Source organism: Leucopleurus acutus (assembly GCF_964270905.1).
Source record: "Leucopleurus acutus genome assembly, chromosome: 20".
NCBI classification, from domain to species: Eukaryota; Metazoa; Chordata; class Mammalia; order Artiodactyla; family Delphinidae; genus Leucopleurus; species Leucopleurus acutus.
In genome coordinates, this window is record NC_139162.1 from 27,945,829 (window position 1) to 27,960,334 (window position 14,506).

At 51.8% G+C, this 14,506-nt stretch overlaps 1 protein-coding gene across 1 annotated transcript; it reads right to left on the reverse strand.

Annotated features, from left to right (window-relative positions):
- Window positions 1-755: 755 nt before the first annotated feature.
- CETP (cholesteryl ester transfer protein) lies at window positions 756-14,017 on the reverse strand (the record flags this gene model as incomplete). The annotated part of the gene is given in 12 exon segments (XM_082861879.1): window positions 756-846; window positions 4,609-4,636; window positions 6,817-6,877; window positions 7,112-7,181; window positions 8,087-8,174; window positions 8,566-8,690; window positions 10,013-10,023; window positions 10,027-10,058; window positions 10,061-10,103; window positions 12,101-12,156; window positions 12,199-12,260; window positions 13,941-14,017. Coding segments are annotated over 12 exon segments (744 nt in total).
- Between the last annotated feature and the right edge of the window lie 489 nt (window positions 14,018-14,506).

Consider the following 14,506-nt stretch of genomic DNA (forward strand, 5'->3'; position numbering starts at 1 on the left):
CATCAATTCCTTACCTACAATGACAAAATCAAACACGCTCTGAAGACTACAAGTTTTTTTCTTAAGTTTGTCAGCAAACCTGGCCGTTTGGATGGAAGGCTGTTTATAGTACTTATCTTGCTTTATGTGAAAATTCATATGCAGAGAAATGTCAGTGGACTTGACTGTGGGGTGCCACCCCAGACCCCATGCGGGTGTCCCGCAATATATCCAGTGTGCATGTACCTGTACTACCTTCTAAAATACACAAAATTCTGGATTTGGAAAGTCATGTGGCCCTAATGGAGATGGACAGCGGTTTGGGGACCTATGTTCCAAACACCCACGTCCCACCACCCAGGTTAAGAAATAAGATATTACTAAAACTGTCAAAACTCCCATGTGTACCCCATTCATAACTTGTATTGTGTGATTTTGATGATCAGGAGGACAGCCATGTTTTAGAAACAACCAGTCACAGCAGAAGCAGTGAGAAGAACTTGGAGGTTTCAGAGGTCCATCTGTGGAGGGGTTGCCAACTACCGGCCTCCCCATCTCCCTGCCTTCCTCTGTCTGTACCCACTTCACCTCTTCAAGTGTAAGCCTCAGGGACTTCCCTGGTGGTCCAGTGCTTAAGAATCTGTGCTTCCAATGCAGGGGGCGTGGGTTCAATCCCAGGTCGGGGAACTAAAATGCCACATGCTGCTGGTGCAGCCAAAAAACAGTGTAAGCCACAGAAAGTTGGCTGCCTGGGCGTAGGGAGGGGAATTATACCATCAGTGAAGAACCATGATACCCTTGTTCTGACAGTAGAGCTTGCACATCCTGAGGCTGTAGACAGTTACCTGGGCCTGGTTGGCGGGGAAGCTATGGGAAAGCAGTGGGAGACACAGAGGGGGTCCCATGGCTAGGATGGGGGCCCATCAGAACAGCTGTGGCCACTGCCTCTGGAGACACAAGGGACAAAGCTGACTCGGGGTTCCCAGGGCTGAGAAAAAAAGGAAGCAGCTAGGGCAGTGGCTGGGGCCCAGGCCACCCCATCACTAATTTGCCAGTGACCTGGGCATCACTCTTGCCCTCTCTGGCCCTTGGCTTTCTCACCTGTGTGATAGTGAAGTAATCCCTTGCCCTGCCCACTTCTTAGCGTGTGGAAAGGCCTTCTGTGCCTCACTTTCTTCAGCTGTAAAATGGGGATAATAATAGTACCTACCTCCGAGGGTTGTTGCAAGGATTAAATGAGAGAATCGACATAAAGAACTTGCAGAAGGACCTGCGCATGGTCACCCTCCAAAAGAAGCCGCCGTTGCTTTTGTGCAACAATATTCACGAAACGCTGACTATGCTTCAGCCCTGGGTGAGGATATGCGGGGCAGTGCAGAGCTCAACAGACCTGGTCTCTACCTTCAGGAGGCTCAACACTTATCAGATAATCCCAGAACTAAATGTAAAATGGCACCTGAGGAGCGTCTTAAAGGATGGATCCACCGGGCTGTGGTTTGAGAGCCCTGGAGAGCAAATCTCACCTAGTTAGGGAATGGGGAGGCCCTCTCTGAGGCTAAGGAGTAATCAGATGGGGCAAGGAAGAGGGGACACCTCTGGGCAGGGGGGCACAGCATGTGCAAAAGCCCTGTGGTGGGTGGGGAACGTGGTCAATGCACAGAATGCACAGGCAGCCAGGGGCTGGGAAGTACGGCCCGAGGTGGCCTGGGCAGGAGGGCAGGACCTCCGATTTGCAGACTGTTGGGCTAGGCTCAGGGAGACCTCTCTCCATCAAAAAATTGAACCAATAGGTGCCTTGCAACGAAATGTTTTATTTAATACACAGCTGAGCTCAAACAAAAGAAAGGGACAATCCCAGATACTAAAGATGAAGAGGGAAATGAGAGCTAAAACCATAAGTAAGGTGGCCCAGAGAGACAGGCACTGGATGTGGGTTCAGACCACACTAAAGTGGGGTTTTAACACTATCAGAGGGAGAGAAGTGAGAGGAGGGGGGATGGAAATACCTCCTCTCAGTGAAAAGGAGACCAAATGACTTCACCCACCAAAGGAAGCCACAAGAAACGTCAAGGTGGGTCTGGGAGGCTATAATTTGAGAACCCGAGCCTGCAGCTCCGGGTCAGCATAATTCAGATGTGCAGCTCTGAATTATGTATGTATTTATACTGCCAGCATGGTGCAGGACTTCCTGAATTGAGAAATGGACCTACAAAGCCAGGAAGGGATGAATGATGTAACCTTTGGGGTCCCTGGCAGTAATAAGTGCAAAATTATTCTCTAAGGAAATGTGGGTGATTCAGGGAGCAGAGTCTGTCCACAGAAAAACCAAATTCCACTAAAGGTGAGCTTCTAAGAAAATAAATATTACAAGCCACACAAGGAAACCACGAGAGAGAGCTAGCAAACACAACCAGCAAGAGGGTAAGCACCTCAAGGCTCTGACATGAGAGAACATGGAAGAAACTACAAAGGAACTAATTTTTCAATGATTAAAGAAATAGATCCATAATGAAAGCATAGGACTCCAGGGGGAAAAAACAAAAGATAGATTTGAAAAGGAAAACTTGAAAATAAACTCAAGAAGATGTGGAGAAAAGGGAACCCTTGTGCACTGTTGATGGGCATGCGTATTCATGCAGCCACTATGGAAGACAGTATGGAGATTCCTCAAAAATTAAAAATAGAACCACCATGTGATCCAGCAATTCCACCTCTGGGTATCTTTCCAAAGAAAACAAAAACACTGATTCAAAAAGATATGCACCCCCATGTGCACTGCAGAAGTATTTGCAAAAGCCAAGATATGGGAGCAACCTGAGTGTCCATCAATAGTTGAATGGATAAAGAAGATGTGGTATAACAAATATTACTCAGCCATGAAAAATAATGAAATCTTGCCATGTGCGACAACATGGATGGACCCAGAGGGTACTGTGCTAAGTGAAATAAGTCAGACAGAGAAAGGCGAATACCGTATGATTTCACTTATACGTGGAATCTAAAAAACAAAACAGATGAACAAACATAACAAAACAGAAACAGACTCGTAGATACCCAGAACAAACAGGTGGTCGCCAGAGGGCAGGGGGCTGGAGGGATGAATGAAATAGGTGAGGGAGACTGAGGTACAAACTTCCAGTTACAAAATAAATGGGGACTTCCCTGGTGGCGCAGTGGTTAAGAATCTGCCTGCCAGTGCAGGGGACACGGGTTCAAGTCCTGGTCTGGGAGGATCCCACATGCTGCAGAGCAATAAGCCCGTGGGCTACAACTACTGAGCCCACGGTCCACAACTACTGAAGCTCATGTGCCTAGAGCCCGTGGTCTGAAACAAGAGAAGCCACTGCAATGAGAAGCCCGCGCACCACAACGAAGAGTAACCCCCGCTCAACACAACTAGAGAAAGCCTGCGCTCAGCAATGAAGACCTAAAGCAGCCAAAAATAAATAAATTAAAAAATAGAATAAAATAAATGAGTCACATGAATGAAATGTACAGCATGGGGAATATAGTCAATAATACTGTAATAACTCAGGTGATAGATGGTACTTAGACTTATCATGGTGATCATTCTGTAATTTATAGAAATACTGAATCGCTATGTTGTGCACCTGGAACTAACATAGTGTTGAAGGTCAATTATACTTCAATTTTAAAAAATGAACTTAATAGAATTTCTAGAAATGAAAATTATTAATTTTAAAAGGAAAAACTCAGTGAATGAGTAAACGGATGAGCCACAGCTATAAAAAGAATGAGTGAATTGAAAGAGATAATTGAAGAAATGATTCAGAATTTAGCATAGAGATAGAAAGAGATGGAAACTATGACAGAGCAACTAAGAGACATAGAATGGAAAGAGAAGGCGCAACATACGTCTAGTGGAAATTCGAGACGTTAAGAATAGAAAAAATAGAGGAGAGACAATAATTGGAGAAAGAGTGGCTGAGAAATTTCCAAACCTGTTGAAAGACACCATCCCTTAAACTGAATGCTTATGCTGAGTCCAAAACAACTAGATTGAGAGGTAAACAGGGGCCAGAAAATACATGACCCTGGAGCCCATGTCAGAGAATTTTGCTTTTATCCTAAGACTTTTATTCTTGATGAGTTTTAAGCAGACAAGTGAACAATCAGCTTTGCTTCTGGAGGCTACTGTGGGGAACAGATTCAGGAGATGTCAGGATGCAGGAGGCTGTAGATGGGTCCCCACAAGTGATAATGGTAGTCTGGCCCAGGTGGAGATGGAAACAGAGAAAAGTGGACAGGCTCCAGAAATACTGAGGACATAATAGGGACTCCGTAATGGGGATGATGAGAAGAGCAAGTCAAGGGCAAGCTTAAGATTCTGAGCTGCAAAGACCTAAACAGACATTTCTCCAAAGAAGACAAACAGATGGCCCATAGACACATGGAAATGTGCTCAACATTTCTAATTATTAGAGAAATGCAAATCAAAACTGCAGTGAGGTACCACCTCACACTGGTCAGAATGGCCATCTTTAAAAAGTCTACAAATAACAGATGCTGGCGAGGGCGTGGAGGCTGCCCTCCCACCACTCCCACCTCGTGATGGGACCCTAGGTGGGTGGTTTTGATGACAGGCAATCCTGTCAGGGAAACGTCCACCCGACGTCTCCATCCGAGGGGATGTTGGCTGTGGGGAGGGAGAGATCAGGGTGGAGCCTCAGAATGGGGCGCCTGCCCTGAGTCACCTGCTCCTCCTGGCCCTGCCCAACACTCACAGGTGCCCCCAGCCTCCAGCCTCAGGGCTCCCATCTGTAAAATGGGTCCTGGGGTGCACAGGGTGCACTTTGTCATTCTCCCTCTTCTCAACTTCTGTCTGTCTGGGTGGCCCTGCCCTGCAGGAGCCCTTCTAGAAGAGTGGTTCAGAGTGTGGGACTCTGAGTCGGAGATGTGGGCTGTAATCCCAGCCCTCTACTGCTGGGTGATCCGTGGGCAGGGACCAAGCCTCACCCCCAGCACCCTCGGTGTCCTCGTCTCCAATGAGAGCATCCACCTCAGAGCTATGTATTTAATGGAACAATTTGGTAAAAGTGGGTGAGCGCCCAGTAACATGAGCTACTCTGATTTTCCTCCTAATCTTCTCCCAAGAGAAACCTGGAGATCGCCCCCACCGCCAGCTCTGGTCTGCGTCATGGAGTTCAACAGGCCAGACCAGGAGTCGGCAAACTTTATCTGTAAAGGGCCACATAGTAAATATCTTAGGCTTTGCGAGCAATGCAGTCTCTGTGCAACGACTCCACTTTGCCGCTGCAGGGCAAAAGCAGTCACAGGCAAGAGCATCTACATGAGTGGGCGTGGCCATGAGCCAATAAAACTTTATTTATAAAAGCAGACAGCAGGACGAACTTGGCCCTCGGGAGGTAGTTTCCAACTCCTGGTGCAGAACCAGCACGAGGGCTGGAGGGTGGCGGGGGAGTGTAGTGGTACTGCATCCAGAGCCACGCCCTTGGTGAGGCCCCCGGGCCCCTGGCCCTGTCTGTGTTCTGGCAGCTGCTTGGGCCTGTCCAGGGAGGCTGGCCTCACCCTCGCATTAGCTTTGCCTACGTGCACTCTGATGGCACAGCCCCTGGCGTGGTGCTCCCAGAGAGACGAGCAAGGTTCCCGTTCCAGGCTTGGCCAGTGATGGGAGTGGGGTCGGGGGAAGGACCTAGCACATAGGAAGACGCAATTATGCTCACTCCACCCCCTCCTCCACCCCTCCACTGCCAGTCCACACTGCCCCGGACCTGGTGCCACCAGGGGTCTCCCCTCCTAAGGCCCCCACAGGAGCCCAGAGGGTCTACCCAGTGGGTTTCACTGTCCGTTATTGCCTCTGTTCACTGAGTACCTACCACGTGCCAGGGTCCAAAGAGCCGGGCGCATCCCTCAGCCTGGCCACCTCCCCCTCTGCTGGCCAACCACAGTGGGAGCAGTTATGACGTAGTAAGAACAGGGACTTGGAATTTTTAGATGGCCCAGGCTCAAATCCTGCTCTTCTGCTTCCCAGCTTGGGGGAGGGGGGATGGGTTCCCCTCGACTCCCTAAATTTCAGTTTCTCTATCCATAAAATGGGGTGATTGTGAGCATTCCACAGTTAATCTAAGTCAAGTATTTGGTTGGTAGCACGTTCTGCAAACATTGGCTTGTATTCGTGTTAGGACTGGGACAGGACAGTGCTTCCTACCTCTCAGATCACCTTCTCCTCTTGTCCTGGGTCTCTCTCAAAGGCCCGGTGATGTCCCCATTAGACAGATGAGAAAACTGAGTCCTGAGTAGTTTTTTCTTCACTGCACAGCCTTGTGGGAGTTCCCCCTTAGCCCAAGGCTGTATGGGAAGGGAGGGAAGAGACTCAGGGAGTCTTAGATCTCCAAACCACTTTCTTCCTCTTAGCTTTCACCTGTTGTTTGCTGCTGCTTGAGAAGTACTTGACAGTATGCTCATGCTGGGGGTACCAGGCTAGTAACAGCAGTAGTAATAATAGGGACCAACTGGGCCGGGTACCATCTTAAGCATTTTATATACATTTTTTTCCACTCAATTCTCACAACCACCATATGGGGTGGTTGCTATTATCACCCCCATCTTGCAGATGAGAAAACTGAGGTTCAGAGAGGTTACGTGACTTGCCCAAGGTCACAGCCTGGCAGGCTGCAGCCCTGAGGGAAGTGACTTGCCATAGCCTGACCATAACTAATCACCAAACGGTAGAGCCACACAGGGGCTGTGAGACACAGATAGGGGCAACGACTGTCCCAAGGTTCACAGTGACCACAGGTGGCCTCCTGGTTCCCACCACTGCCTTCCAAGGCATGCAGACCAAAGCACACTCACCAGCCCTTGTCTGTACTAAGGTGGCTATGATGTTGGAGATGATGCAGATCTCTTTGCAGATCTGGGGCGGACAGGGCAGGTGGCTCACCAGGCTGGAAAGGAGACCAGAAGAGGGGCAGGGCCACGTGGAGGTGGCAGTGCTGGGAATAGGCACAGGGGGCTGACCACACTGGGAAGTGGTGGCTGTTTCTCAGGGAAGGGCAGTGGGGGGAGGAGGACCCAACCTCGGGGCATAACCCTGGACTGCTCCCCACAACGAGTGGTCGGGCCAGAGGGGTAGGCGAGCCCCACTCACCTGTCCTTTTAGGACCAGCTTCAGGGTGAAGGAAATGAAGTCTGTGAACAGCTGCTTGGTCCACCTGGGCCTGAAGGGAGCGAGTGCTGCGGTGCTCCAGTCCTGTGCATGCATTGAGCACCTACTGTGTGCCAGGCACTGCTCAGGGCTCTGCCAGCCTTGGAATCCTCCCATAACCCAGCTATAACCCCATTTCACAGCTAAGAACACTGAGCCTCAGAAGGAGCCTCAGACCTGAGTGTTAACCAGCCCAGAGTCCCTCAGGAGGCCCCATTGCCTGTGATGTTCATACCTGTTACACTCACACATACGGATATGCCTGAATCCAGATTCACACACGTGTCCATCTGCTCCATGGGCAGAGAGGGGCCTGAATCAGGGATGCTCACAGCAATTTGACAGAGGGTTGGCCAAGACAAAGATCTGAGTAGAGTACTCAGGATCTCAGGTTCCAGAGTCAGGGGGCTGCTGGGTTCAAATCCTGCCCCCATCCCCTAGTGGCGAGCTGTGTGTCCTCAGCCAGTTACTTAGCTTGGCTAGGAATTGTAGCTGCGAACTTGTGTGATGCCTGGGATGCCAGCAGATATGTGTTTTTCTTTCCTTCCTAAGCTCTCTGTGCCTCAGTTTGCCCATATGTAAGAATGGGGTTAATAACACAGTCTACCTTCCAGGGTTGGGTTGTGAGGATGTAATTAACTAATCCATGCAAATGGCTTGGAAAAGTGCTTGGCTCATAGCAAGTTCTCAGTAACTGTAAGCGATTATTTTTTTCCAGCCTTTAAGGGGGCGTTGATGGGGAGAGGTAGGTAATGACCCCACTGAAAAGACTGATCCCCCAGGTTTGGCTGCCACAGGCATGGTCTGGGGTTGACCCTCGGAGGGGCAGTGGACACACCACCCTTCCATACTCCTGGGGCTCATGCTAACAGGAAGGGGCACAAGTAGAAATGGGGGCCACAGAGGCAGCATACTTACTTGCACTCCCCTTGGAGATGCAGGAGCAGCCTGTGGAAAGATAGGTAGCATTCAGGGACATTGGTCCACACACTGCCAGAATCACAGGCTGCAGAGTCCCCTGACACCACATCAGGGCAGCCTCGGCCTCCAGGCAGAGCCCATGTGCTGCCCAGGCCAGCCAGGAGCTAGGCTAGCTTTGGGCTCCCCCAGCCAGCAAACTTCCCGGGCTGGACTGTCTTTGGCAGCCTCAGAATCCTCGGTCTGCCTAGCCTTCCCTCTCCGCTGCGGCCGATTCCTGGAGTCCAGCCTCTCTGCCTCCCCAGAGGGAGTAGGACACATATTCAGCTGTGTGTGTTGACCTGAAGGTCAGTAGAGTCGATTTCAAAGTCGACAGGCTGATCAACCCTCAACCTGCAAGGAGGCCACGGCCCAAGACCCTCTTTCCGCCCTCGGCCCAGAGAGGGCCAGGGAGAGGCATGTCAGCTGAATGGGAATGCTTATCTCCAGGCGCCCCAGCGTCCCCTTGAAGATCACAGGCGCATTCTGAATGGAGACATTGGTGGACTTGTCTTCCACCAGCTCTACCTGGCTGCTGGAGACGGACAGGTGGCTGATCTGGACGCTGGGAGAACAAAGGGAAATAAGGAAGGGCGTCGGGGGCCTGGGAAAAGGCAAGGGGGTGTTTTGTCACATCTCCACTTCTTGTCATCCTGCGCTGCCCAGGGATGCAGTGGGCAAAGCCCTGCCCTATCCTCCTGGAGCTGAGTCCAGCTTCACCTAGTATCAGTCATGGTCAATCACATTTAATCTCTACTCCACCCATGTTTATTTTGGATAAGTTATATATTAATGAAATTTATTCTATGGAAGTTTGGTCTTATTGAATTGTTGATGATTTATTCAGGGTAATATCTCTTTTAACTTCTCCAGGCAACTTTGCCATCTCTGACCTCTTGTGATGTAGGTCTAAGATGGCTTTATCCTCATTTTATAGAAGGGAAACTGAAGCCTAATGTCACACAGAGAGTGCAGGGCTGGGGCAGCCCCGTTGGACGCCCCACTAGACCTGGGATACCCCCACTCCAGCTGCTGGCGGCAGGTGCTTTCCTCCCAAGAGGTAACGGTGGCATTCAGCATCGCCAGCGCCCCCTAGTGGTAGTAAAATGTTTACACCGACTCCAGCACCAGGTTGGTTACCTGTGCAAATCAGAGTCCACCTTTATTGAGTTTGTCCTTGGGGGGGGGGGGGGTTGGGGAAGATGAGGTTTTAGGACAAAGATTAGGTCCCTGAGCAGTGTTTTCCCCATCCCTGAGGGCTCACACAGATATACAGACTCAGAATCTGTTCCCTTGCAGCCTGAGGGGCCCGGAAGGTGGATGTGTCGTGTTCCAGGGGCCAAGCCCAGTGCTCAGACCTGGGTTGGAACCTGAGCTTGCCGCTGCTAGCCTCGCTGTGTGACCTCCAAGCTGCTTAGCCTCTCCGAGCTCCTGTTTCCTTGTGCAGTAAGCAGGGCCAGTAGAGGGATGCGCTGAAGGTAAAATGAGGTATTGTTTGTAAAGGCGCCTGGCCTATAGCACAGCCTCAGCCCAGGTGAAGTCAGGAGACTCAGTTTGCCAAGAGATCTTACTACCCTGCCTCCCTCTACCCAAAAAAGACCCCATCAGTAGGGGAGAGAAAGGGCTGTTCTAAGGCCCGAATCTTCCTGGGGCTGTTGGAGAGACTGCTACCTTCCAATAAATCCCCACAGGGGCACTGGGGGACGGTGAGTGGGTTGGAGCAGCATGGTGGGGGCAGGTCGTGCAATACCAGGCTTCTGGCCCTGGTGTCAAGTCAGGTGGGGAGGTCTGAGTTCTCCTGGCTGCCCTTGCTCTCTGGGGGCCGGGGGCAAGTTTCAGGCTACTCCCCACAAATCCCCAACTGTTCACACCCCAGGCCTGACTCACTTGTGCAGACCTTACTTGACTTGGCCAAGGATCACCATGGCCCTTTGCCCTTGATATCGCTGGAGGCTGTCTGGATCACCTTGGTGGTCTCCTGGCTCATGAGAAGGGAGGGCAGTGGTGAGGGGCTGCAGGCCCAGGATCAGTGCCCTGTCCCCTGGCCTCAGCTGTGGCTCAGCCTCTTTGGGATGAGGGGTTGGACTTGGCCTCACTCTGGCATAAGTTAGATGGCTACGCTCAGGGCACATAGAGGGAGAGCTCTGACCCCTGACCCTGGCCAGAGATCCCAGTCATACCCTAGCCTCTGGATCCCAACACACAGGAACCCCATGATCCTAGTCAAATGGCAGCCTCTGAACCCAGCCACACACTAAGCCCAGCGTCACCCGTCACTGTGCTGGGACACCTCCTCCCCTAAATACAAACTGAGTGTTTGGTCCTGGGACTCAAACTTTGAGATCCTCCACTTTAGAGATCATTGCATTTAGCCTCCCTATGCCCTTAAGAGGCTGGGGCCCAGAGAAGGTAGGGGAGCTGACCAAGGTCACACAGCAGTGAGTGAGTGACAGAGCCTCCCCATCCTGGGCTCATGCTAACCCCTGACTCCAGCCATGGAAGGATCCCCAACACCAAATACACACGGACCTCCTAACCTTCACCTTCTAACCTGACCCTCAACCTGGCTCTGCTCTGAAACTTAACTCGAACCCCAGAATGATCCTGGGTCCCAGGCAAACACAAACTCCCACATCAGGCTGTTTGCAGCCCCTCAGGGACCTTCTCACCAAAGAGCTCTACTTGAAGGTGAGGACAGGAGAGAGTGAGGATTGCTCCACTCAGCCCAGGGCTGTCCTCTCTCTGGGCTACAGTGTGGCAGCCCCTGCATCAGAGCTGGCTTCTGGCCAGGGAGTCTCCTTCTCAGTGGGTGCCCCCCAAAGGAGCCCTGGACCGACAGACAAATGGGTGGACAGACAGATGCATGCACAGAGCAGTGGTGGTGGTACTTACACCCCAGGAGGGCAGGCTTGGTAACTCGGTACACAACGCCTGGGACAAAATGCCTTTGGGGCAGGCGCGGTCACTGCCCAGCAGGGCTTGGGGCAGGAGAGAGGCAGCGAGTGTGGTTCTCAACCACGGGCAGCCATGCGCGGGCCCACGCGGAGCTCATGTCTGCACAGCTCCCACGGGACAGGAGGCACTTCCGGGGCAGAGGGTCTTGCCTAATTCGCTGCCCTTCCGGCCTTCTCTCAGGTTCAGAGCCAGGCATCCAGCCAGGATTCCCACCTTCTGCGTGTCTCCCCTCTACCACCTGGCACCATGTTTGCCCTCTCCTATGTATCTGGATAATTGCTTAATACTTAAAACAAAATTTATTCTTTTTTTTACTTAAACAAATGTATGTAAAAATAAACGTTATCTCTTTTGCTATAAATAGAAAGAGGCTAACATATAATGACAATAAAATGAAGACATTTCATTGTTGCCAGATACTCTCGCTTGACAATGACCCTAAGTTTGAGGCATGCTGTTGCATGTAAATCAAAACTCAGTTCAAAAAGGGAGACAGCTTTGTGGGTTTTCCCTCGCTGGAATTTGGTACCAGGGTACTTAACGCTGCATCTGTGTACCGCGCAGCAACATCTTGCACGCCCCCAGGGGTACGTGCCCCACACTTCCGTATTCTGGTTTAGAGATCATTGCCCTTAGCCTCCCTTATTGAACTGTGCAAGAGGCTGAGGCCCAGAGACGGGAAGCGAGCTGCTTGAGGCCACACAGCAGTCAGTGAGAGGGCCTCCCCACCTTGGGTTCTTTCTTTGCCCCCATTGACCTGCTGTCTCCCCAGAGCTTTTGCCCTCCTTGGAGCTTCCCAAACCCCCTCCCTCACCGACAGCCTGTCTCTGGGGCAGAATGAGGCAAGGGGCTATCTTGGAGTACACCTCCGGCCCCATGCTGGTACCCTTCAAGGTCTCTTTGCGATTACAGTATTTTGGGGGTGTCGGGACCACTCCTGCCAGCTGGGTTCCCATGTCCTTGGCTTCCAGAGGATTGAGAGGTAGGAAGGGAACAACTCTGAGTGAACGCCTGCCACACCCAGGACCGAGCAGCGCACTCACCGTCAGTGTCCCCCTCCCGCACCGCCAGGAGCTCTACCGACAGGCGAACACACAGAGGGACGTGCTGGCACTCACCTGGCACCTCACAGTTGCAGCTCCGGAGGTCTGGGACGCCTAGGTCCAGCGGGGCAGGAGGCCTGGGGACACACCGAGAGAATGGCGTTCTGCCACACTGAACTTAACCCCACGTCCTAAGATGGTAACAGGAGCCAGGCTGACAGTGATCATGGCTCCTAGCGCCACGGTCTGTCTCTGTGGCCACCCTCTATAGGACGCCTTCCTGGAGTACGTACCTCGTCCTTGCCACCCCCTCCCATTCTGAATTCTCTTCAGTACCAGTCACAGGACACATAGCATGGTTCACCATGGATGAGCTCCTGTGCCATTCCATTTTCAAATATTAATCAATTAAGTTTTAAAGTATAACACTGGTATCTGCATAGTCAAAAGTCACAGAGAAAAGGAAATCAAGTCACTTGTCAGTCCTCCCATCCTGGAGCAATCTGTGTGTGTGTCCGTGCATGCGTGTGTGTGTGTGGCGGGGGGGGTGAGGGGCTTTTCTCCACGAAGGTTTTTGCCTCTGCACATTCATTCCACAAATATTTACTGAGCACCTGCTCAACTAATGTGACCCCAGTCAGGGACACAGAGGGTGGGGAACAAGATGCCGGCCCCTCCTCTCACAGTCCCACATTCTAGACTTGGGTGGAGACTCAGGTACGGTGGTCTCACCTCCGCTTCCCAGAACCAGGAGGCAAGATGACTATTTGCTGAATAATAACATCCACCGTTCATTGAGCTCTTATTGTGAGCCTGCTAGGCCGTGAGCTCCCTGAGCCAGGATCATGGTTGCCTGGATCCTCACACAGTAGGTGCTCAGCACATAGTAGGCCCGCAATAAAAGCGTGTTGAATGGCGTAGAAAAGCCAGGTGCTGTGCTGAGCTCTTTACATGCTTTATCTTATTTGGTTCTTACGATAACTTCATAAGGAGCTGTCAGTTATTATCTTCATTTCATAGGTGAGGGATCTGAGCTCAGAGAGGTGCACTAACATATTCTAGATGATGAAGCTGATAGACGTTAGAAGGAGGACCTAACTATAAGGTCTGTATTCTGTGCAGAGGGCTTTCACAAGTCCCCGAGCCCCGAGTGGGGGTGGGTAGGAGCACACACTGGGAGTCAGGGATCGGGTCTAGTTGGCCCTTGACTCACTCACTGTGTCACCGTGGATTGGTCACTGGCTCTCTCTGAACCTCAGTTGCCTCATCTGTAAAATGGGAAAATGTTGACCGTTGCCCTTTGCATCCAAGGAGATAAAGGCAGTGGACCCAATATGTATACATATAGCTGATTCACTTTGCTGTACAGCAGAAGCTAACAACATTGTAAAGCAATTATACTCCAGTAAAAAAAAAAAAGAGTCCTATATATAGGCTTTGGCTTGATCAGCACAAAGTATCTCTGGGTGGGTACACAAGATCCTGAAAACATGGGCTACCTCTGGGAGGAACTGGGTGTCTGGGAGAAAGGGGTGGGGGAATTCCACACCTTTTGAATTTTGGGTCACATGAATGTATTATTTTTCAAAAACTATGACATATGGTGTTTTACTCACAGCTGGGGCCAAGAATTCCCCTTAGCAGCTGAGATCAAACAGCCGATTTCTCCTTCTCAAGAGTCCTCAGGCAGGGAGCCAGGGACGCAAGGATGTGACAGGATGCTATCCACAAAGGGAGGGCTTGCCCAGACGGCTCCCGGGCAGGTCCCTCCCTAGCCCCACGTGATACACCCACTCACAGAGCTGGGTGAGCCTCACGGATTCCCAAGGCCCAGCTGGGGGGGGCCTATTTCCCCTGGGCACCCAGCCCCTGGGGGGTGCATACCCACAGTCATCGCGAGGGTATGATGAGCAGGCATGTGCCCATTGGCCACACCAGGGTGGGGGCTGGAGGGCAGAGATTCCGCCCAGGAATCCCCAACACCCCCATCCACAGGCTGGGGCTCGGGAGCCTCGTTAATGGGCTCCATTTCCCAGGAACGGGAAGACTCCTTGGCGGGCTACTGTCCTCCTGGCTGCTGTTCATATTCCACTCCTGGGGTCGTGGAGGGCAGTGACTGAGGGTGCCCCGGCCAGGGTTCTGGCGGTCGCGGCTGTACCCACAGCAGAAAGGGAGGCATGCCCATCCTTTAGTGCAGCTGGCTGCTGGGGGGCCTGGCATGGGAGTGTGAGAGGCCCAGGGGGTAATGGATTAAAAAGCAAAATAAGGGCTTCACTGGTGGCACAGTGGTTAAGAATCCACCTGCCAATGCAGGGGACATGGGTTCGAGCCCTGGTCTGGGAAGATATCACACGCCGCAGAGCAACTAAGCCCATGTGCCACA